The sequence below is a fragment of the Esox lucius genome, chromosome 12 (genome assembly GCF_011004845.1).
Source record: "Esox lucius isolate fEsoLuc1 chromosome 12, fEsoLuc1.pri, whole genome shotgun sequence".
Classification (NCBI taxonomy): domain Eukaryota; kingdom Metazoa; phylum Chordata; class Actinopteri; order Esociformes; family Esocidae; genus Esox; species Esox lucius.
This window is the reverse complement of record NC_047580.1, coordinates 14513686-14539379: the sequence shown is the minus strand read 5'-3', so window position 1 is coordinate 14539379 and position 25694 is coordinate 14513686. Positions and strand designations below refer to the sequence as shown.

Genomic DNA, 25694 nt, shown 5'->3' with positions numbered 1-25694 from the left:
TATTGAATGCTGGTCTCCAGCGGAGAAACGCACATGTGCATGGAGCTCAAAGCGTCACTGGTCCCCAGCTCTGCACAAATGTAATTCCTCTCAGAGCTCTACAGCTACCGTTGGACAGTATCACATACAAATAGTGTAGGAGTGACTGAGCAGAAGTCAGCACTACATTGTTGAGCGGGGGTCATTTACCAACATCCTCATAGTGTGTTTTCAATCAGAAAGAGGCTCAGATGTGTTCACGCTAAATTCACCTTTTAAAAATGAAGTGGTAGCTAAAGTAGGGGCTGTGCGTTCCAATTTGTCACTGCCTGACATCACCACTGGAACTCTCAAAGGAATAATCATCACCTTCACCCTCCTTTCTCCAAGGAGATGAGGACCTCGTCGCTCACTCTCTCCTAGAACAGAACTGGTCCCTCTAAAACCAATAAGCTTTTAACAGGCACCTGCAGCACTGAAAATAAACACCTTGTATTTGTTTGTGTTTCTCAGTCCCCTTAAACACTTGACTGAAAGGATGGCTCAGACGCTGCCAGGATAAACAATTCTATTTATCCACTTTCATCATGACCGGGATCTTTTTCTCTCTCTTCCACTCTCTCCCTCGCTCTCTCTTCACAGCTACTTAAATAGGCCTTCATCATCCAAACACTCACACTCTCTATAGCTGTGGCAAACTGTTAGTTTGTTTAGGCAGCTGCACACTCCCTCCCTAGCAAGACATCTTTGCCCTCTGCACTCCAACAGTCACAGATTTATTTTATGTTTTCTCACTCACTAGAGGGACATTGTGTCTTCCTCTAAAAAATAATACACAGCATTTAGCAGATCCTTTCTTCTCCTGAATGTCTCTGGCCGATAAGACGCCAGGACAAAGGCCAGGCAATCAATCCGGGACGCTAACGCCACTTCCAGAAAGATGACTCATCACCTGGAGAGAACCAACAGAGACACCCATGTTGAAGCACATTCCACCTGCTCTTCAACTCATGTCATCAATGGTCATCAGCTGCCACCTGCCCTCTGTCAAGGTCCTAACCCTGACCAAGAAACCCAGCTTCTCTGTTCTGTAGACCAAAACCTTACCCTTATACCCCTAATCATCTTGAACCTCAATAACCCAACTTTCATGCCTAAACTTAGCCAAGCTCTAACATATAACCCTAACCTAATGGCTAAACCTAAAAGTAAACCCTATTCTAACACAATGCCCAATTCTAACACTTCACCCAATAATGACACTACACCCAATTATTACACTATACCCAATAATAACACTATACTCAATTATAACATTATACCCAATTATGACATTATACATTAATATTACACAATACCCATTTATAACATTATACCCAATTGTAACACTATACACAATTATAACGTAATACCCAATTATAACACTATACCCAATTATAAAACTAAACCTAAATATAACACAACACCCAATTATAACAGTATACCTGAATATAACACTATGCCCAATTATAACATTATAGCCAATTATAACACTATACCTAAATACAACACAAGACCCAATAATAACACTATACCCAATTATAAAACTATACCTAAATATGACACTATACCCAATTATAACACTATATCTAAATACAACACAATACCTAATTATTACACTATATCCAATTATAACACAATGCCCAATTATAACACTATACCCAATTATAACACTATACCTAAATACAACACAATACCCAATTATAACACTATACCCAATTATTACACTATACCCAATTATAACACTATACCCAATTATTACACTATACCCAATTATAACACTATACCCAATTATTACACTATACCCAATTATTACACTATACCCAGTTATAACACTATACCTAAATATAATTCAATACAAAATTATAACACTATACTTAAATATAACACTATGCACAATTCTAACTCTATACCCAGTGCTAACACTATGTCTAATTCTAACACTATACCCAGTTCTAACACTATACCCAATTCTAACACTATACCCAGTGCTAACACTATGCCCAATTCTAACCAATGCCCAATTCTAACACTATGCCCAATTCTAACACTATGCCCAGTGCTAACACTATGCCCAATTATAACACTATACTCAATTCTAACACAATGCCCAATTCTAACACTACACCCAGTGCTAACACTATGTCTAATTCTAACACTATACCCAATTCTAACACTATGCCCAATTTTAACACTATACCCAATTCTAACACTACTGTATGCCCAATTACATAACACTATACCCTATTCTAACAACATGTCGAGTACTAACACTATAACCAATTCTAACACAAAAGAGAAAAACACAGCGAGAGAGCCTGAGAGAGCCTGAGAGAGCCTGAGAGAGAGAGAGAGAGAGAAAGAGAGAGAGAGAGAGAGAGAGAGAAAGAGAGAAAGAGAGAAAGAGAGAGAAAATAGATACACAGTAACAATCAAAAGTTTGGACAAACCATTCACTTGAATGGGTAAGTGTGTCCAAACTTTTGACTGGTACTGTATATAAAGAGTCTTTTACCCATTCCCTGGGTGATATTAGTTTCAAAGTGGGATTGGATAGGATGGGGTTTGGAGATCATGACCCATGCACCAAGTATTTCTTAAGATCAGTCTCAGCATCCATATGGCTGGCGAAGCAAAGGCCTCTGGGACCACAGGAAACCATAAAACCAAACCAGGGGATTTTTTTTTTTTTACGAGGATCAGACGTAGGATGTTTTACTCTCAAAGACACCGCGCTGAAGGTGTGCTTTACACCCGGCAACAAAGACATTCTCTCTCCTCATCTCTGAGAAACCCCCTAGATGTGCACACACACACAGACACACACACACACAGCATATACCTGTTCACTGTGGTCCCTCACGGATCCACTTAAAAGGAGCGCCACCGTATCAATTGTCGACGGCGGCCATGTTGTTTAGGCCCCCGCTTCTCTCTCTGATGAGGACCAGACCCGGGACCCTTTCCATCCCATTAGACACATGTTGTTTCTCGTATCTCTTCAATAAAAGGCCATTTCCCTGCCGCCGTGAAGAAGGCACGTAAAGTTCATTTACCACACACTGCAGAGAGTTTTTAGGGAATTTGAGAGAAAAGTGGAGTAGAAGAGGGAGAGGACAGGAGAGAGACAGGGGGGAGAAAGAGAAAAAGAAAAGAGGGGAGAGTGTCTAGGCCTGCTGCTAATTTCCCTCCCTGAGCAGTGTAATCTATCAGGGAGATTAAGGTAAAGGAGTTATTCTTTACTATTTTATTAAGAGGCGCTTTAGGCACTGGAAGAATGGCTTTACTGGTCCTCAAGCAGCGTGCCATACAATACAAGACAAACATTTGCTGTTATTCCAGCAAACCGGTCTCAGATGTGCGGCCCGTTTCTGTGGAGGAACTTGGCATCAAAGACAAGGCTCTGAAAACAAAAATCGTCCCCATTTCCACGGGTCCTGCCCCAAGCCATGTCCGGTAGATAAATAGTGAGGTGTCAAAAGAGGAGGAACGGGAATCCCACACCTAGTTTTAATTAAACAGAAAAGTGCTGACAGCCATGTTGCCCTTAGAGAGAGAGAGAAAAACAGAGAGAGTGTGATAGTTCCATTTCAGGACACGCTGGTGACAGTGCCTTTTCAGGACACGCTGTGGGACAGTACCTTTTCAGGACATGCTGGGTGAAAGTGCCTTTTCAGGACACGCTGGGGGACAGTACCTTTTCAGGACATGCTGGGTGAAAGTGCCTTTTCAGGACACGCTGGGTGACAGTGCCTTTTCAGGACACCCTGGTTGACAGTGCCTTTTCAGGACACCCTGGTTGACAGTGCCTTTTCAGGACACACTGGGCGACAGTGCCTTTTCAGGACACCCTGGTTGACAATGCCTTTTCAGGACACCCTGGTAGACTGTGCATTTTCAGGACACGCTGGGTGACAGTGCCGTTTCAGGACACACTGGGCGACAGTGCCTTTTCACGACACGCTAGGTGACAGTGCCTTTTCACGACACCCTGGTTGACAGTGCCTTTTCAGGACACGCTGGGTCACCGTGCCTTTTCAGGACATGCTGGGTGACAGTACCTTTTCAGGACATGCTGGGTGACAGTGCCTTTTCAGGACACCCTGGTTGACAGTGCCATTTCAGGACACGCTGGGTGACAGTGACTTTTCAGGACACGTTGGGTGACAGTGCCTTTTCAGGACACACTGGGTGTTTGTAAGATCTTTTTCAAGGTCAGGGGAATAGATAGGTCAGGCTCCACAGATATTAGTGCAGCCAAGCTCATCTCAAAAAACAAACACAACATCTAAAGCTTTCCAAATTTCTGACATGGTAATGTGACATTTTTCTCTCATTTCTCTAGTTGGAACTACTAGACTACATGGAAACAGACTAACATATTCAGGCACTCAAGTCTTTTGAAAATAATCACAGGTTGTGTGTGACTAAACTAAATAGCGGGGAGTGGCTTATTGAGTGTGTGATTGTGTGTATAGAAAATGGCTGTGACCTCTGACCTCTAAATAGTAGCACAGCAGGACCACCTAATGCTAGACGAGTGTGAGATCTCAGCATGTTTTCATGGCAGCTTGGAAGATGAGGGGAAATCATTTGCAAAACCAGCATGGAGAGGAGAAAAAAAGTGAAAAAAGGAAAAAGCAAACACGTTGGTCTGGAAAGTGGGGGTTTGATTGACAGGCCCGGTCCTCGGCTCCAAAACATTTGTTTTGAATAACGTTGTCTTCCCAATTAAAAGTTTCATTGACATCTCCCAAAAAAACCTCAGGGACGAGCGAATGGTCAATGCAGTTCGAGGATGAGGGAAAACCACAGAAGTTGCCGTTCAACCGCTCGTAAAACCGGATCGTCATTTTCCTTTTTTCTAAAGCAAAAGGATGTGGGTTTACTTGATGGAGAGAAGAGCAGAGAGGAGAGACTTCTAGCTTACAGCCTTCAGAAACAAGCTTTACTACAATTCTTTTTTTTTTCTCTCTTTTACATACTGAATGTTTTTTTTAAAAGCATTCTAGTATTTCAATACCATTCAATTCAGACTTACCAATGTGCCACAGTTCAAATTAACAGCTTGGAAATATACCCTACAGGCAAATCCTTTTTTTTTTATCACCATTTTACAGTTATTTTATCATTCTTATTTACAACAGCAGGTAATTATGGTTCCTGGGATTAGAACCAGCAACCATTCATTTACTGGCCCAAAACTCTTGACCACCAAGCTACCCTGCCTCTTCATATGACAGGGGGAGACACCATCTAAACCCAATTGAGGGAAATGAAAGAAATTGAATATCTTATTTCCTGAATCATCTACGGCTAGTTATCAACATGTTGCGCCACACAGAGGCCAACGTCTGACAGAGAAGTGGGGCGTTGAGGGAGGACAGCTGTCTGTTTGTTTGGGAGGAGAGTTAATGATTATCTCTGGGGGCCACTGCTCTGCTGGCTGTCAGCTGCGTGCTGCAAACCGCCTGCCCTCGTCTGCCTTTTGTGAACTACGCAGAGGCAAATGGTGGCCATTTGACTTGGGGACTCCCAGGTGATGGCGTCACACAGAACACAGGCTTAATAGAGCAATTTGTTTTCCAGCAAAATGCTGGCCGCCCTCGTCCCTGTCTTCTGTCCAGCAGCCACAGTGAAGCTTTGAATTGGCTGAAGTGCCCAGGGATTTTATTGATTCAGCAATTTAATAGAGCTGTCTGTGATGGAACGCAAATAAGAGAGCAAATTAGAGGATCTTTTTTTTTGGTTTTCTGTGTGTGTTAGTGTATGAGAGAGTAAAAGAGAGAGAGAATTTGGAATACCTCAGTGCAGTAATTATATATGAATACACGGCCATAGCCAAAAGAATGCTGTTAGCAAAATAAGCATGCCATTTAAAGTTAAGAAGTGTTTGCTTGGTTAGAAACACAATACAACATACAATAATAAAAATACAGATATGAACTACTTATTGTTGTAACCCAAAAATTCGACAGAAACACTGTCTGATTTCTTATTGTGTATATCTGAGCAGGGATCTGTCTCAGGAGTACAGTCCTCTACTGTGCAAATGTGAGCTAGACTGAAAAGTATTAGCGATGAAATGCTATCTCAGGAGAGTTAGTCCTAGCCTAGCATATGGATAAACAAGAGCCCCAAGACTGGTGTGGCGTCGGTTAACCTAGCATAGCGTAGGTTACCCTAGCGTAGCGTAGGTTAGCATTGTGTAGTGTATGGCCCTGAGGCGCTCCACCAGCGGGGGTAGAGGCACTAGTAAATGGATAGACTGAAGGAGTGGAGTAGTCAACACTCTCCCTCTCTGTAGTCTTTTCTTACAAAGCAATGTTCTGTCTGTCAGGGGCACTGGGAACAAGGGGGGTTCCTTGGAAGAACCTACAGAGTAGTAGGAGAGTAGCAGAATGGTAATGGACTTCAGATTCATAATTTACTAACTCTCCCCAGCTCCATCCACATCAGCTCCATCAACCCCAACCCTCAACTCGACCCCTCAAACGACCCACCCCCCATCTCCCTTTCAACAACAGTAGTTTGTCAGGGTCAGAAAGCAATTCAAAACCCAAATTAATGAGAGGGGGGACCGAGGAGGATAGTGAGAGGGGGAGAAATGTGAGGTTGGGGCAAGAAGGGAGGGAGGGACAGAGAGAGAGAGACGAGAAGGGTGGCGGGCAGGGATGTCAGCCATCAAAGCCGGGGAGAAAAGAAGGACAGGTGGTTGTGGGAATCCGGCCTTCTCTCCTCTCCAGGACTGTCTGGGGTCTGTGTGGTAATTAGCAGTTCAGGATAGCCCCTCAGAGAGAGGACCATTTGCACTTCTACTGGAGCCGCCAACAAGGACACAAAGAGGAGGAAAAGGGAAACTATGGCATCTTTTATCAGGCCGGACAAAGACGCCGCATCTTTTCAAAGATGTCCCAAGAGTCTCCCCTGCATTCCTGCAGTAGGAGGAGGAGAAGGAGGAAGAGGAGGGGAGGAGCGGGAGGAGGGGAGAAGAAGGGAGGAGGCCAAGAAAAAAAAGAGAAAAAAAGAGAAAGAATCCCAGAAGCGGACAGCAGACATAGAGATAGAGAGAAGAATGAGAGGATGCCAACATGTTGGACAGAAGGTTGAAGGGCAGACCATGACCCTAGAGTCCACCGAGACGTGAAGAATCTACCCCCCTGCCCTCCAAACACACAGTCTCTCTCACACAACACACACACATAATGCAGACACCTTCTCCAATTCAACGGTCAGGGTGTCTGATAAGGTGCCAGTTCCAGCAGAATGTTTCAAACGAGTCAGAGTGGGCATGAAGTGTACAAAGTGTGCTACTTCCTGTTAATCCAGAGAACACACTGTGCATATCTCTCCTGACAACACTTTACATAATGTATTAATAAATACACATTCGACAAAGTGTTAATATGAGTGGGCCTACAGCAGGGCTGCTCAACTCAGGTCCTGGAGGGCCGAAAGAGTCCAGGTTATCATCCAGTCCTTCTTATCAGGGTCTATTCCAGACCTGAGAGGAGAGAGGGCAGGTAACTAGAAGGTAGAAAGAGCTTTAACCGTCCAGAAAAAAACAGATATTTGGCACTCCATAGCCCTTGTCAAATGTAATGCATAACTGATTCATTTGACCTTACTCTCCCTTTGTTACCAAATCACACCAGATCAACAGCAGTGGTGAGTCCCATTAAAGTAGAGAGGCACTTTTCTAGATTTCTAGATGGTCTTGGATTCCAAATGTTGTGAAACCACGAAGAGACAAATGTTATTTTCAGCGTGTGATGTATATTTTTATGTTTTCCCTAGACCTTCATCAGTTGAAACAGTATTTTGCTATCTGATTAGGTGCAACAGTTAAACTAAGCTCCTAAGTATTTTTCTACGTAATTACTTATATACAATTGAGGTAGCTGCTTTAGATTGCTCTTTTAATCCTTACCCTAACCATAACACCTAACCCTAACCTTTTGGGGTTTTCAATTTTACTATTGACATTTACTTAGATTTCACAGAGACTTCATCTCTGCCTGGACAAATGTTGAAAACGTTTCCTAGCCTGCGCTCAACTCTATCCAGAAACTGAGCAAACTGGAACCAAAATGGCCACTGAGTACGTTTGACATTATCACCTAATCTAAAGAGGTTTGACCTCCTACATCCCAGGAAAGTGGAGGTTGCCATCATTACTTTTACCTATTACCCCAACCCCCTCCTTAGTGAATGCACTGGCTTTCAGTGTGCACACACCCGACCCCCAACCCTATCCCGGTTGAAGTGCAGCCAGGCGGCCATGGCAATGGGGGTCAAAGTTTAGATGTAGGGTCATGTGATAACTGTGATAAATGAATTGCCTCTTTGAGTACAATAACGTTTTCTGATTCTGAATCGGAACTCTTTCCATGCCTACAGGCCCAGAGTCTTAAAACCAATACATGCCAGTGTCTTTCTCTCGTCTCACTCTCTCTCTCTTTCACTCTCTCCCACTATCTCTCTATTTCACTCTCCCTCTTTCTGCCGGGACACAAAATGCCATTTGTTGTCCGTCACTCAGTAAGTCCGGGTTTGGCCTGGCCCCGGCGCTGAAAGCTCCATTCACACACCCTCTCACCCAGGGATGTTTTTGCAATTCAATATTTTCACACGCAGCCTCATCGTTACTTTGGAACCAGACACTGGGCAGGATGAGGCTGGGGGGGGGCTCCTGAGCAGCACAGAGGAATCACAGTGTCGGGTGGGGTTGGGAGGGAGAGGGGTACGAGGGAGATGAGGGGCTAATGGCCCATCTTGAAATGTTTTAGTGAAGACCCAACACCCTGTGTGCCCAGACACACACACACTTACACACAAACACTTTGACTCAGCCCTGCACAACATTTCACTTTCTGAAACCAGGTAAATGACAAATGTGGGTGAAGGAGGAATGGAGGGTTTTTACCAAAGACGTGGACACAACTGCCTGGTCATGAAGCACGTCAAAATGGAATCTGATCAATTAGAAGATTGTATTTACTTATGTAGAAAACTGCCAACAGGTATATACAGACTTTCTTTTAAAAGGGAAAACAGACTGAGACCTGGATCTCTTTTACGGCTACGCCCTATGTACAGTTTTAGGCACACAAAAAAAAACATTTAACCATACAACAGTTAGAGCCTTGGATGCCTACTACAATGTTTACCAACAAGGTAGTTAAACTGTATCTGCATATGTAACTCCCATATGAATATGGGTGCGGCCATAGGTCAATTCCTAGTTTCGGCCTTCACCCAGGACACCGTGGGAAAAGCTGCATTACGTTCTGCACATTTTTTGGTCTCTTTGCCAAATCATTTGTGGTCACCCTCCCTTAACTTTTTCACTGTCAATCATAAATTCTAATTCTTCATGTTTTACAGGTAAAATATCCTTGCAGCGTCTGCACCCCAAACATTTAATCTCATGTTGCTACAAACATTTACATGTAGCTCTTAGTTACATACCTGCATTTCGCTTAGTGGGTACGCTGTTACGTTTTGTTGGGAGCGAAAATACAACCCTGTAATGCCATATTCCGTTTTCTTAAGTACAATACCATTGTTTATTATTATGTGGTCTTGCAGACCTTGATTCATCTTTTACTACAAGTAGAGCAGATACGAATCAAGAAAGCTTCGGGAAGAAAGGTCCAGAAAAGTGAGATTTGAAGGTCCTCTGTTTGAATACATAGGTGAACACTACCAAGTGTTGGTTGTGTGAGAAAACATCGACATTCTGAAAGTGGGACTGAGAATTATTACCATAGAAAAGCCAAAATCTAAGCAATATCAAGCAAACTGCTTCATGAAATAAGAGCAGGATCTCTCCAGAAGAAGCTAAGACCAAATACTGTAATGATTTGTTTGGCATTCCAGTATTTAAAGTGGCACTGCGGGAAAATGGAGGCAGTCGTTTGGAGGTTTTCTATATTTTTCCAGTGAGCCACACTGTAGTTAATGGAATTAAACACACCAATAGTGCCCCCTCTCTCTCGGGGGTCTGCATAGTGAACATCCCACCACCCATTGAAGCATTTTTTATTTAAAAAAAATAAATGGTGAGCCAGTGAGATGGGTTAATTGTGTTACAAACAGGGGGGTGAAAGCGAAGCATACCATTGATATAATGAAGGCAATTTTCAGGGACAGACAGGAGTGGTAAAATAGGCACTAAAAGAAGAGGATCTTTCTTCTGAAAGCAGAGCGATGCCCTTCTCCCCTCTCTAAACCAGCTCCGCATTCTCCCAGCAGAGAGTTAAGTATTAAACAAATATAGGTGCTGACTGCTTCTGGCTTGGTGAAGTCCGCCTGTCAACCTAACACCACTGGATAATGATAATGACGCCTCAATTACTGCTGGGAATCTCAACATTCACATTCCCCCCTCCTGACCGACCGACCAAAAATTAGTCAAAAGCCCAATGATCGTCTGACAGTATAATCGCCTGGACCATCCTCACACAAACATGAAAGGGAGGCTTTATCGTGGCAAATCAAAGAACTTGATCTCAGAAAAGGGAAAAGAAGAAAAAAATAATCTCTTCCCGGTTTGGGCTATGCCCCTGAGATGTCCCATCCTAATCCACTCTTAATGACACACTGCATGCCCATCTCTGCGCTAATGACAACAAAGAGAGGAGGGAGGGGTTAAAATGCGCCTTGCGGAGGCCAGGGAGAGCCAACACTTTGATAGTGCTGTCCAACATGGGGTGGGGGTTGAGTATAAAACATCTCCAAGAGACAAAAGTGAGGGACTCCCGGGAGGAGAGTCATTTTGTCTTCTTATCTCTGTCTGTTCAGGATGGAGATCTGAGGCACCAGTCTCTGTAGACAGCATACACTTCTGATGGGCAAAGCTAACAATCTAGAAACCAGCCAATACAGAGGGTGGGTAACATGACCGGCACTGAGTGTGGCCATGTGACTTAAAGTAAACAAGCAAACACATCTGTAATTTAAAAAAGGTTATCTTACAAAAGCATTGAATCTTTTAGACATTTCAGTACCACCATCGCTGCCTCTGCATTCATGTCCAAAGAAATGTGGATGTGGTTGACATAGAGGGCAAATCAAGCATTTTCATTGACTTTTGTCATTTGGCAGAGGCTCATGTCCAGAGTACTAGCAGTGAGCGCATACATTTTCAAATTTCATACTGGCCCCAGTGTGAATCAAACCCATAACCCTGCCTTTGTAAGCACCATGTTCTATCAACTCAGTTCCACAGGGCCCATTCCGTTTTACATAGCCTGAAATATTCAACTGGACCCTAACTTGTGCGTTGAGCATTTTCTGTCCCATAGTTATAATGAAGTAGGTCTCTGCAGCCATTTGTGCATGTGAATGGCCATACGTGCAGGCCTTAAAGATCCAGTGATGTCAAAAATTCATATTTTCAATTATTTCTAAATATTATAATGACCTTTTATGTAGTTTTTTTTTTTAAATACCTGGAATTTCAGACTGCTCAGTTGGGATGGAACTTTTGGCCTTCTTTGTTATAAAGAAGTCATAAAGTTTGTAACTGATGAAATAATGTTGTAATAAGTGGGCTGGCTTCAAAACATTAATCATGGCTTAAATGCGAAACTGTATGCACTTTCTACTACAAGTTGCTCAAGATAAAAGCTTTTTATAAAGGACATAAATGTAAATTGGAGCAAACAAAGTACCTGTACAACTTGACCAATTCCTTAGCTATGCTTCTATAAATGTTATAATTTTCTTTCTGTCTCATCTCAGTCTGACTACTAAACAAGTCCATCCTTGACCCTCCAGTGTTATTTGAGTCGAACCAGCTCAACTCAAAACCAATTAGATTAAGTATGTTTTTTAATCCATATTAAGATTGTGAAAGAATAAACTAAGCTACTTTTACTGATAATAATAATGATAAATGAATGGTTCAACTATCCATCTTTCTAATCTTTCTATATGCTTAACATGACAGTAGCTAACTAGCTACTTGACTTTCTGGCTAAAATTAGCAGCTAGCAAATTGGCTGGGATCTAACTCAGTAGGTAAAGTGACCTATAGCAGATGCAAACATTTGTAATTGTAACTAATATAGCTCACAAGCTGTCCTTTTCAGGTTTTCCAAGCTGATTTGGCAGAACCAAGGAAAGGAGGTAAGCAGCACCAAACATGAGCTACCAAGATCGTATTGGCATATATTGGCACATTCTTTTTCGGTTATGAAACACCTAATTTGTCACAAGACACATTTTAGAATTTTTCATTAAGGATTACGTCTAAATAACGTAGCTAATTCGGTTCGTAACACGTACAAAATATTTGAGCTTTTTGGAAATAATCCTTTCCATTGATGAGAAAATCATCAGAATATCAGCCCATTTCAATTTTGCCCCATAGTCAATGGTTGTGAAAAGATTGATTGAGATCAGTATCCAAATGAGAATGGATTCATTTGTGTTTGTAGTCCTGTGCACCTGTGGAGTGTTGGTTCAAATTTCCATCAACTTTTTGCTAATAAAAAATGGATGGGGTGTTTCTGGATTGGGATGAGGGGGTTTCTGGATTTGGATGAGGGGGTTTCTGGATTTGGATGAGGGGGTTTCTGGATTTGGATGAGCGGAAGTTTCTGGATTGGGATGAGGGGGAGTTTTGGGATTCTGATGAGGGGGAGTTTCTAGATTGGGACGATGGAGTGTTTCTGGATAGGGACGAGGGGGAGTTTCTGAATAGGGATGATGGGGCGTTTCTGGATAGGGACGAGGGGGAGTTTCTGGATAGGGATGCATCATTTCCACTGTCTAGCAACATTTCCCATTGAGAAAGCATTGAAAATCCTGGATATGGATAAAATCAATGTCTCAGTATGGTCGATGCCTGCCACTGGGCTTTCTCTGCCTGTGTAGAGTTCATTGCGTGGTTTATCTGGCTCCCTTTCTTTGTGGCCGATGTAAACTGTGTATGTTTCTTTGAAACTTAACTTGACTGAATAAGGTGTATGTAAGGATAAAGAATGAATGTAGAGAATACATGCATAGCACAACAAGTGTTTTTGTTGGATTGTGCTTTCTGGCTAGCTAGTGAAAACGCATCACTAAGATTTTTTTTCTGCTAGATCCAAAAGCATGTAAGAGCTTTTTATTTTCTCATTGTACAAAGCAGGTAAAAAAAAAAGTTTAAATGATATTAGGACATGCCTCAAAAAAAAATTTATTTTATTTTATTTGTCTTATACCTAAATAAATTAATACAAATATACACATATGTTGACCTTTCATGAAATAAGCACACAAAGTAATGTATAAGCCTTAGAGTGATAAAATTACAAAAACTGCACAGTGGTTTTGGGAGACAAACTCTAACAGGCTAACCCCAGGCACCCACAATGCACTGGCCTCACAGTAAACCAGAACACGGTGGAGTGAGACAGGACTAAGACAGAGACGGAGTGAGAGAAGGAAAAATGGAAGATAGAAAGAAACAGAAGGAGAAAGACAGAGATAACAAAAGAAAGAAAAAAAGAAGGAAAGAAAGAAAGAATGAAAGAAAAAGAGCTATAGCTGGTGAGGGCTAAAACCAAACAAACGAGGATTAGGTCCAGATAAGACTAGTCACAATGCAGAGCAATCCCCAGGATATTAGGTTTCTCAGAATCATGAGATCGGCTCAAACGTGTTAATTACCAATCAACATCCCCTCTGTTTAGCAAACAACAAAACACTGTCAAACAATGTTCTAATAACAGCTACATACATAGGCAAAGTTGGAGACATACAGTAATCATTCTGGTTGTATTCCAGTATACAAATGATTATTTTTACAGGTTTATTTTTTAGACAACAAAATGTTCATTAGGCATCAAAACGAGAGGAAAAAAAACTTGTAAAGATTACCCGGATTTGTCCAATACAAAAGTGTAATTGAACATAGGTAAATGTTTATCACAGCCTTTTCTTTGCTATGTGCCATTATGAACAAGAGTGAGGCACTTTCTAAGTCTTTTAGTTTAGCTGGGTGATCGGTTTGACTGGCTCTTCACTAGACATAGCACAGCACCAACTGGAATATGATACGAAGACCGGGTCAAACAGAAATGCTTTTAACTGCAGTGTAATGGCTTTTTTTTTGCCCCCTCGCAAACGCATACCACTCCGCAGTATGCCTCCTGTCTATTTATATCACATCTCATCGTCTACAAAAAATGAAGGATACGGTGGAGAAAAAGAAGTGGGGGCGACATGCTTGAAAACAAAACATACAGAGATATCTTTAACTCTCTCAGGCATGCCAGACAAACTGCCAGAGACTGAAATAATTTTCAAATATGGTGAACGAAGTCACATAGTAGTGAGATTTGTCCCATGTGGATCTGCTGAGGCCCAGAGAGATGGTCCCATTGAGACCTCTGTCACATGCTTTCAACTGGTTACTGTACATAATGGGTTTGTTCATTACATAGCGAACAGGCTCAAACACAGAGGGACTACCTGGACTATACAGGAGCACTCTGTTATGTTTTTCAAAATGTTTTCAAAAAACATTGTGTGCCATAACGAACACTGCCCTGTTTTTGTACAGTGTTTCCAGTCAGTACTCAGCACTGCCCTTGGCTACAGGTCTGTCCGGGTTCGATGTGGAGTGTACGCTGTGTTATGAAGCGGTATGTTATGAGGCAGAGATGCAGGGCAAGGCTAACAGAACTGACTGAACTGCACCACACCAACACGAGAAAAGGGTTCCAGACAGCTGGCTGCATGGGGGTCTCTCACACACACACATACACACACACACACACCTGACAGCGCCAACTCCTGCTGGCTGCATGGCATTTACAAGCAACCTTTACACTTGGTCAAAAAATTGGGGCTAACACGGCATGCTGGCCAAAATAATTTGTCCTGGTAAAATGTGCTTGCATGTGGGAGCGTGTATGTGAGGGTGGGTACATGGGACACAATACAGAGCTTCTTGCAAACATGTAAGGACAGTTTTAAACTATCCACAGTCATATTCATGCAGAGCAGTAGAGAAAAGGAGTGAGGGCAGAGCCCTACGGTTGTTTGACCCAGCAGAATATGAGTCTTCCGTTAAAACAAGTGACCACCAGCCAAAGAGAGGCCGCTACTCAAACAATAAAGGCACCAGTCTTTAACTGATGTCAGACATATGCAACTCATGCTTCAAGATCACCTGTGCATCAAAATGCCTTGTGGTATTAATTTGTGTTAGCAACTAATCTTTCCTGCATCTGAGAGGACTCATGCGTCAGCCATTTTAGGCGTGTAAGCCCGGGGTCCTGTATGGGTCCTAAGCGTTTTGCCAGAAATTCAACATAGCGCCCATTGTTGTTTTACTGTGTTATGGGTCTGGGTTTATTAGCTCTGTCAAAACATCAGAAGCTGTACTACATGACATGGGTTCACGCTCCTACAGTCCATCTAAACAAGCCACTACAGATAAAGGAATGCTAGTGCAAAAACTACTGCCACAATTATTGATAGACCACTACCAGGAGGCTATGGGAGCAACCAGAAAATATGTTTGGCCCTAGATTACCTACCATTCAATGTGATGCAGTGGGGTTTGTGTGTGTGTGTGTGTGCGCCTGAGAGAGAGAAAAAGAATGTTGATATGATGCTTGTCTTTGGAAAACTGAAGAGACTGAGAGGTCGATCAGTCAACATATATTAACATAATGGTGATTTCTCACGTGATCGTACTTTAGTCAAATGCGCTTGATTTATTTCATATTAACATGTTTCGTTGTATTACACGTGTTTCATTTGAAATAATGCTACTCATTATGCTATTTCCATGTATATGAATAATCAACTCATAATTCTATGTTAACAAATGAATTGCATTTTCCCGAGAGTTTGCAAACTTTTCTTTCCCTATACAAGCGTTTGAAAACACTTTAAAAAAATACTACGCACAACTGATTATCTAGTCGTTCGCATGTGATAGCGTGTGGACGAGCGCTCGTCTGTGTGCACTTTGAAGCATGATATGCACCTGTGCGACCTCAAATGTTTAAGTGAGGACAGGAATAAATTAGGCCTACACTAATTTAAAATGTCTGTGGATTAATTGAATGAAACATTTACTTTTAGCATTACCGAAGCTGTGGTCCAATAGAACACAACACAACTATGCTGCATCTGACCCAAGTCAAAAATATGAGTCAAACCATGGTAGAAATTCAAAATATGACATATAGAAGAAATAAAGATCGAATGTGTGATGCAGCTTTTTAACGTTTACATTTTTGATCATCTACTGTAAATATTTCCATGACCGCATGTTGTCCGCACACACCTGTTGTTTTAAAGTACAAACATTTTACCCATATAAGACAAATGGAAGATTATACAGAGAAGATAATATTATCTATGAAGAAACAGAAGAAATATATGCCAATGAAGTCAACAGAGGAAGTATCCACTTTCTGTTGCATAAAATTGACATTACAGTAGAATTACATCCAGTAATGTAGGCTGTGTGGGTTCTGTTACATATGCCTTAAATGACAAAAGGGAGCAAAAAGACCTATCAAATACTCTATGCACAATAGATGATATTGATTGTACTGTAATATTGTATGATATGGGATAGACTTAAAAGCATAAATGTGAAATACCTTTTTTTTATTATAAACTTGATTAGAGATACTGGTCTACCTGTGTAGGCAAAAAATGTATTTAAAATATCGGGAAATACAGAGCAATCACAGCATTTATGGATCAATGCGAGCTTATCCATTTCGACACCGCTCATGGGGGTGATTCTGAGTACCGAATCCCTGTGGATTTGAGGATTCTGGACCCGGCAAGTCTGTATAAATCTCCTTAAGTCCTTTAAACCACGTCAGGCCCTTTCGATTTAATCTATGACAACTCTGTCGACAAAAATAATAATAATAAGGTGCTACTGCAGAAGACAAGTCTGGATTGTAATACTCAAAGAAGGCCCAAAACAGTTTGTGGGTAAGAATGTAACATGTTGCCCAAGGGTACAGTGACAATTATCCAACGGTGTATAGCCCCTGTAACTGCAGAGGCGTGAGGCCTACATCTGAGCTCGTTTAAAATATCACAAGGCCATATTAATATTTTCTTATTTCTATTTAACAATTTATGCTGAGCAGAACTACAACACAAGTAAAGCAGAGCTGAGCTAGATAGCATCTAAAGGCTAGGCAATACTTTAATAATTATTGCTGAGAGGTCTCCTAAAAGCGATGCAGGCGTTTCTTTTAATTAGCAGTCGTATCAAAAAGCAATCAACGCTACTCAGAGAAAATTGTGTATTTTAATTACTGAGGGAAAATATACTGAATTAATAACTATTGTCACGGAGTGCTGGGCCTACTTTCACTTTACAAAGCCTTGACAAATGTCCGCGCTTGACAATTATCAGCATATAGCCTATATATATATATATATATATATATATATATATATATATATATATATGTGTGTGTGTGTGTGTGTGTGTGTGTGTGTGTGTGTGTGTGTGTGTGTGTGTGTGTGAGTGTATGTGTAGTTAAGCTACTCCTAATAACTCGTACCGAAAATACAGGCACGATTACAGGTCCAGGACACAAGCACGTTTACAGGAAACTCTTACAATACAATTGTTTATTACAGGTTGTAAACACAATGTGTAAATGCTGACATAATTTGACCTAGTACTGATCATAATGCATAGAACATTCAATAGGTATAGCCTAGAACAAACATATTAGGTTTGTCGTTTACAGAAAGGTCATTACACGCTGTTTGTTAACATAATTGTTTGTTAAATAATCCAGCTGTAAAATATAAACAACCAATGTGCCTTCTTTGAAATTTAGCATGCTTTGTGCTTAAGTGTGAATATGTTGACTTTGGATTAACAAAGGCCATAAACAAAGTTTTTTCAGAGGCCTGTGTTGAAGTTAAAATCTACTTTTCTTCAATAATTATAAATATCGATGTGTATCTTCATAAAATAGGCCTATAAGATCGTTGTCTTTCCGATTCGTTAATTCGCCACCAAACGAATTAAAAGAATAATACAATTCACGGAATCTTTACTCGATTAACTGTATTAATTTGCTCGTACAAACAGTTCTGCATTAGCAATGACCAACTGCTAGATTAGGCTACATGTCCATAGTCGAAACTCACCTTAAAATTGGTTAATAAATAAACATAATAAGAAAAATAAATACTCCGTGGCGTTTTAAAATATGTAAAACATCTTATTGGTTTAGATTTTATGCAGTAAACAAATGACAGGTAAATGGGCTCATTGCATTTTCAGAATTCAAGTCTATTCATGCATGCGTAATAAACAACAACAAAAAAAGATATATACATATATATATATATATGAAATTGAATGCATAGCAGAAACTAAGCTACAGACACATAATACTTTCAACACAAACAATTGAACCAAGTTCACAAAAACGAGAATTAATTTTCCGTGTGACGAGATCAACAGTCCGTAAAGTAGCAGGGCAATTTCTTGCACAAGAAGCATTATTGATTGCCATCCCCGAAGGAGGAACAAAACAAAATATTAGTTCAACGGCTAAAAGGAACAAACAGACATCGTGGATGCAATTTATTTTAAGGTAAAAACGGATTTGGTTAAAATGCTGCACGAAAACAGACATTTCTTTCAAACTTCACATCTTAACGTCTCCCACTTGTCTTGAATGAAGCTTGTGCGCACAACTCGGTCTCTATTCTGTGCTCCCTGTCGCCATGAGCAGTGCTAGAGCGCCCACTATTTCAAAACTCAGGAATATTATTTCACAAGACTTGGAACAACTCAATAAAAAAGTTACTATCCCTTTCGACAACTTTTTGCTAACTTTCGGGTAACGATTCTTCACGGTTTCCAACTTCCGATAGAACAGAAAACAGCGCAGTTTGTATTGCAATGTTTTTTCTCTCCCATTTCTTTAATACAAAACCACCAGCAGTGTTTGTCAGCATATATGAAAGTAGCCTACTGACGTTGGGAACAAGCGAACCACAGGCTGCAAAAGCGAAAAGGCTGGACACGGACTATGATGTTTCAACGTTACTATTCACATGAAGAGCGAAATGATATCTACGAGGACAAAGAAACGTCAGTCTCAGGAACTGATAAATGACAAGGACACATTGGTGACCAGCACGAGAGTTCGAGCCGCCGACCGAAAGCGTAAGAAGGGAAAAAGACCTACTTTTGGCCAGTTTTCTCGCTCTCGCCTTGGATCTCATCGTGTCGGCTTGTAGATTCCTCTCGTCCTCGGTGAGCCCAGAAGCAGCAACAACACTATCTTCATCTCACAAGCATTGTCAGTTTGGACACCTTCGCACATGCGCACAGGCCATTCAATCTGACACCCTCGTCAGGGCCAAAAAACTTTGCAATGTATTCATCATCATCACTTTTTGTCCTATCGTCTCCCCTTTAGATCACTTATCTCTTCCCCTCCTCCCTCTCAGCACCATCTCGCCCCCCTCCCCTACCAGCACCATTGCCACCACCACCGTCTTGACTACCCCTTTCAAGAGCAATAACTTATTTTTCGCAAACCTGTGGGATCCGGACTGGCAACAGACACAGCCTGGTAAATATGATGGGGTCAAGGTCGCATCCCTGAACTACAAGGTGACTGTAATCAAATATCTGTATTGATTATTCTCTATTATTAGCCTATTTATTAGAAGTTTAGACCTACTGGGATTTATTAGGAATATGATCGCTTAAATGTGACAGTTGTTTAGTTATTCATGTTGTTCAATTCTAAGGATGAATTAAGAAAAATATATGCCCTGATTTTAACACTATATTCAATAACAACTCTCTAATATTGTGTTTATATTCACAATTGGTGCAATTGAAAACACACTTGCCATCAAATGTAGGGTAATCAAATTCCAACTTATTACTAACCGACTGACCAATTTAAAATGCATAAGTTAAAGTTGCAGTTGATATAGCTCTCAGTATGAAAACACAATTGTGCTTAGCATGCAGGCTTTGCCCCGGAGGAAGCCACACGAAACGGCAGCTGTTGACGCATGCAGCAGCCTACTTTCAATAGACCAGATGAAGCCACGTACGGGAGCCGGGCTGGTTTCGATTAATTGTATTTCTGAAGGAAACACGTATATTAAATCGAGTTTTTTTTGTTGTTGTTTTCTTTTCTTTTTTTTATTTTTACAAACGACGCTTTATTTCTGCCCCATGGAGCGATGTCTTACTAAAAAAAGTACTGAATGCAAACATCCAGTACCATCCGGGCGCAAGAGCTTCAAGTAAACGCAACGAGGAAGAATAGGTTGTGAATTCCTAATGTAAGTATGACTTTGTTTCCACCTGTTTTACTTGCATAGTGAATGGCATTCAGACGCCGCGTGTATGACAGGCGTCGTCTGTTGCTCGTGGTATGCATGTTAACAGGCGATGTTACGAGTGTACCTTCGATTTTAGTTCGAGGACCGGCTATGCTCTGTAGACTGCAGCTCAGACCACAGCTAAGCCATTGGAATGGGTAAGTGTGTAGGTTACTGTGTGATGAATTAATACATTATTTACAACGTACTATATATATATATATATATATATATATATATATATATGAATGATCAAGTAAAGATTGGAGACAGCTGTGACCGTAGCCACACTTAAGCTCCGGCTTGATTTCTGTGCAATTGAGGCAGTGACGAAAACTGCGTGGAAAAAGTACATGTGGGAACAAGAAGCATGCATCGGCATAATGTATTATTCAAAAGTGATTATTCCATTATCTATTTAATTTAATTGACAATTATTTTCCGTAACATTGCTGTGATACTCTAATAATTATATTATGAAAATTATGATATGATAATTATATTATTATTGTGGTTAGAGTGATCATTGTTTGCTTGGACCCTACAATTATATTTTAATTCACCAATTCTTGTTAAATGAATTAAAATTCCACGCAACTAGGGCTGTACACAGACTACTTTTTAAAATTAAAAACGTATTGCTTACTCTTTGAAAACATAGGCCTAGAGTCGCATGATAATTTGCATGACAGGCATTTTATCTCTGGCTGAGTTGCATTTGGTAATTTGTTAATGGGAAAATAGCATTTAGCTTCTCGGAAGATGGACCGGAAGACCTTTACCCAAACCCCCATGGGACAACGTGCAAAATCAAAGCCTCGTTTGGGAAACCAAAACAAAGTTATTATTATCTATGACTATTATTTTATGACTGATTATTACTATTATTGATTTTATTATTTTGATATTATGGTAGAATTGCATAAGATGTAATGAGAAACATGGTGAAATTGTTGAATATTCACTAAATACTGCACTTGCATTAAATACAAGCATGATCGCTAATAGCCACCGTATTAGAAATGCACTTAAAAGACACATCAGCACAGGGCTACAATCACTTCAACCATAATTGATCATTTAAGCATATCTTAAATAATCAACTGTTTCAATAGGCAGCGCAAGTTAACCATGCAATCAATGTCATGTGATTGACGAGCCGTCAATTTCCTGCAGAATAGCAATTGAGACAATTTGGGGGAAAGTACTACTTCTATTTAAAAGTACTATTGATATAACATTTGTTGTTTCTGAAATCATGTTGCCAGACAGAGTTATTACAAAGTTGGTGTAACAAAAGATCTTACTATAATGGACCGACAGGAGCCAGCAGTCGTCAGGTGAGTAGGAAATAATTTTATTTATGAATGCTATATTGATCCTAATCCTGGGTGTGTTGAAACGTGATAAAATGACAATATATATGTCCTCGAATCAATCGATTGGTCGTATCAATAACGTTTCCTTCATAAGTGTATGGGAAGCCAATTCAGCAGCAGTTTTCCTTATTTTTTTATCTAATGTTTTACAGCAACTCTCCAGAACATTTTAAATGTGCAGCGAATCTCCCTCTCACATCGGGCAAATTATTTCATATGGTGCAACACGTTTTTTTAAGAGCAATTAAATGTGATTACGCTTGTAAAGAAAAGTGTTGCTATTCGGCACCCGCTCCATTCATTGGGGAATAGTTTTCTGCGTCATTTAAACGTCTACCTTTTACGAGCTCAACATGACGGCAGTGTAACCCTGCATTTTTTAGTATTTTCTTTCCAGATTGTTGGCATTTTCCTGCGGTTTTAACACGGGAAGAGAGAGAGGCTGGCCCAGACCCCGGAAGAGAGGTGTGCTGCTGCAACCCAGGCCGCTGCTGCAATATTCGTGTTTTGCTCTGCTACACCCTGTAATTTATATATATATATATATATATATATATATATATATATATATATAAGCTTATGGCTATACAGAGCAGCGCCATTCGATATTGGAATTAAATGATCTTAGAAATATGCTTTCAAACCCTGCTTTATTTTGTGCATGTATTTTTCTTAGGCAACGTTTTCTATTTAAGCCTTTCCGTTAGAAGACAGTAGGCCTAGATATATAGGCCTATGCGTTCAGTGCGCACAGGAATATAGTTAGATAACGGTGACTGGATAATTTATTAGAAAGTTACATTTGAGGCGTGTTGTACGAAAAGTATGAAAATGTATGCACTCAATATTGTAAGTCGCTCTGGATATGAGTGTTTGCTACATTATTTAAATGCAAATGTATCCATCAATGAGATGAAATAAACTGGTCCTGGAGCTTTATCATAATCATCTTTACCAATGAGTATAGTCTCGTATTCAAGTAGCCTATCTTGTGGTTGGTTAAATGTTAGAACGAAAAAAAATATATTATAATAAGTAATTACTTAAAATAAATAGTAATAGTGATTTCGGCTATTAATTCATTAAAGACCCGTCTAATATAGCTCAAAGATGACAATGGTGTTGAAACCATTAACATTTTCATCATCATCCTCATTCCACTATCATCGTCATCCTAAGTAAATCGCACAGGTTCAGTTTCAATCCATCATCGGTTAGTTGAAAGCTTTAAAGAAATTAGAGCTAGAATGGGAATCAGGCGTGACGCAGCAGGCCCAGAACCAACAATACATGGGATTGGTGTGGTCTGTGGTCCGCGTGCAGTTTTCCCGGACGTAGGCTGAAACCGAAGCTTTATCCACGGTGGAAAAGGTACCGGGATTATAACGCAGAGATAACGGGAGCCGTACATTATAGATATCTGAAATAAAACACCTTGCTTTGGGATGTGGGACAAGCGGTCAAATGACAAATGGTGGGGCAGCTTTGTGAATTATGGGACCACTGAAAATTTGTGAACTGTAATTCTGCCACAGCCAATGTAATGGGAGAGTAAACATGGCAACTGGAGGGTGGTGGATACTCCAGGTTGCAGGCTACCCACACATATTGCTCTGCTCTCTCGCTCTCCCCGTGTGTGCGTGCCTGTCTCTCGCTCTCACTCTCTTTCTCTGACTCACTCTCACAAACGCTTTTACTCCTAGACGGCGCTATTGTAACTCGGTGGTCTGCCCAAAAAGGAATGACCAGTTACTGTCGAGTCTGGACACTGTGTCGACATAGCCTAAGCATTCATAACGCGACAGACACAATTGCAAAAAAACATCTCTCGCCTCAATTAAGTGTGTGTGGTCAGTGAAGCATGGATCCCGCATAAATGCTTCCTCTATCAGTCGTTATCAGTCAACAAATGTGTATATCCATCACTGTTCATCACTTAGAACATTTAATCTAAAATGTCAAGATTTAACAACCTCTTGTCCAGCATAGGCGATACATGAATCTATAATTAGAACATTTCATTTTCACTTGGTTTATGTACAGCCAGAAGACTCTAAGCTACGTTTTTTTTTGTTGGATGATGCTCCGTAGTGGACCTACCTCTGGCGCTGTGACTGCTTTTCTCTTTTGTACTTGGGCTAATGAAGTCCCAAAAGCGGTCAGTGAAGTTGCCTTGGAAATTATTACCCATTAATTGGGTTCAAAACCTTGAGCGTCTATGGGAAATGGGAAATCTGACCGCTAAGCAGTCTTTTTCTTTTGCGTTAAGGCGCAAGTAGCGACTGGGTCATTTGAACAAAACTGTAATTTAACAAAAAAAATTATAATGTGACATTTTCTAACTGCTTGGATGGCTAAAAGTATTATCTATTTTCATATAATCAAATGTTATGCATTTGAGCATATTTTCTTAACAGTTAGGCTACCATTACCGCAACATATTAAAAAAAACAATCAACAAATCAATTTTACATATTTTTTTACGTTGTTTAAAAAATTGCATGAACACATTTTACATGAAATCTGAGTTTTTGCCCAATGAACGCTTTTTAGCGGTTCCGGTAATACCAAAGCCAACTGGGGTAAAGGCCAATGAGATAAATGTGGTGTTTTAGAATTCTGAAAGTTAAGAAATGAATATAACGATTGCATCATGGGCCAATAAAACTTTATTTTCACTTTGATTTGAGTTCGAGAAAAATTGGTAAATTCAAGTATTGAGATCTATGTCCACTGAAAATTATCATACGTAAAATATCATATATTACTGTAGACAACTATATAATAGCGTTTGTATTAAAAGACGAACTACAGAAACATGTTTCATAAAATGACCTAATTATTTAACCCAGACGCATTTTGGTCATGAGAATTTGAGGTGAAAATGTAAAAATTCAGTTGATAACTTACAATTAATATCAAAATAATACACTTCTCCAAAAAAAAATGTTTTTGTAACTCACTTTGTTACAGACGGGTTAAAAATGCATTCATGAGAATCACCGGCCTGTTAGTCCATATAATGTAGGCATATGCAAATACCTGGAAGATAGTTTGGAGAGAAGCTATATCCTAATACTGTTAATAAAATGCTAGCCTGGAGAATTAGGGAACATATTTAATCGTTATATCGACGTATCTTGTTTAGCGTATTAGGCTACGGGTAATTGAAAGACTAGATTACTAGTGTCAATAAGTAGCCTATAGGCTTACCTAGGCCTAGAACATATTACGCAAAAACCAACAACTTAAGTTAAAAACATTGCTTGACATATCCCGATACATTTATATATATATATATATATATATATATATATATATATATATATATATATATATATATATATATATATATATATACATATATATATATATATATATATATGGAATATATATTCAATGCATGTTTTTTAAATGCTTGATAAACTGTTCATGATATATTCCATTTACATACATAATCTACGTGCCAATACCTGATCATTTAAAAACAAATAATTTGTATATACATAATAAATACATTGACTTTGAGACCTAGATTATGTCACTGACAGTTAATGATAAGAGTACCATGTTTTAATAAGGTCCCGGTTCATGAAGCCCTTTTCCAAATTCATAGGCCTATGTCAAAACATACAATGTTGAAAATCCCCCAACATTTCTCTATGAAGCTTGCTTTTTACAAGTAGACTCATTCCAAAGGCAGTTGTCAGTCAAATTAGAAAATGTTTCGTAAATTCTCTCAAATTATTTAAATTCGAACAGGCATTTATTATCTCCGTAGCCAATGAAAACTATAACATAGGCACTCAAACAGCCCAGAGACTACTTGTCTGTTTTTGTGCCAGTTATCAACAAGAATCATATATTTATTTATATAAATTATATAAATTTAAATCAAGCTGCCTAAATGAAAAGCTTCGTAAAATGTAGGCATAT

At 40.0% G+C, this 25694-nt stretch overlaps 1 protein-coding gene and 1 long non-coding RNA gene across 20 annotated transcripts in view; one reads left to right on the top strand and one right to left on the bottom strand.

Annotated features, from left to right (window-relative positions):
* prdm16 (PR domain containing 16) overlaps nucleotides 1-19295 on the bottom strand; it is a 200973-nt gene extending 181678 nt beyond the window's left edge. For all 13 annotated transcript variants that reach the window (XM_029124107.2, XM_029124114.2, XM_029124109.2 and 10 more), the window contains exon 1: nucleotides 19221-19295. In XM_029124107.2, the coding sequence (XP_028979940.2) occupies nucleotides 19221-19257 (37 nt within the window). In that variant the 5' untranslated portion in view covers nucleotides 19258-19295. The remainder of the gene's footprint in view (nucleotides 1-19220) is intronic.
* On the top strand, nucleotides 18491-22712 carry LOC105013855. 7 transcript variants are annotated; one of them, XR_003782686.2, is made up of 6 exons: nucleotides 18491-19288; nucleotides 19455-19610; nucleotides 20237-20340; nucleotides 20477-20537; nucleotides 21648-21719; nucleotides 22156-22712. It is a non-coding gene; the product is annotated as an uncharacterized LOC105013855 (long non-coding RNA). The 7 variants fall into 7 exon arrangements; XR_003782682.2 differs by having other exon boundaries at nucleotides 18493-19288; nucleotides 19455-19651; XR_003782687.2 differs by having other exon boundaries at nucleotides 18494-19288; nucleotides 19455-19651; nucleotides 20014-20340; nucleotides 20447-20537.
* Nucleotides 22713-25694: the final 2982 nt, after the last annotated feature.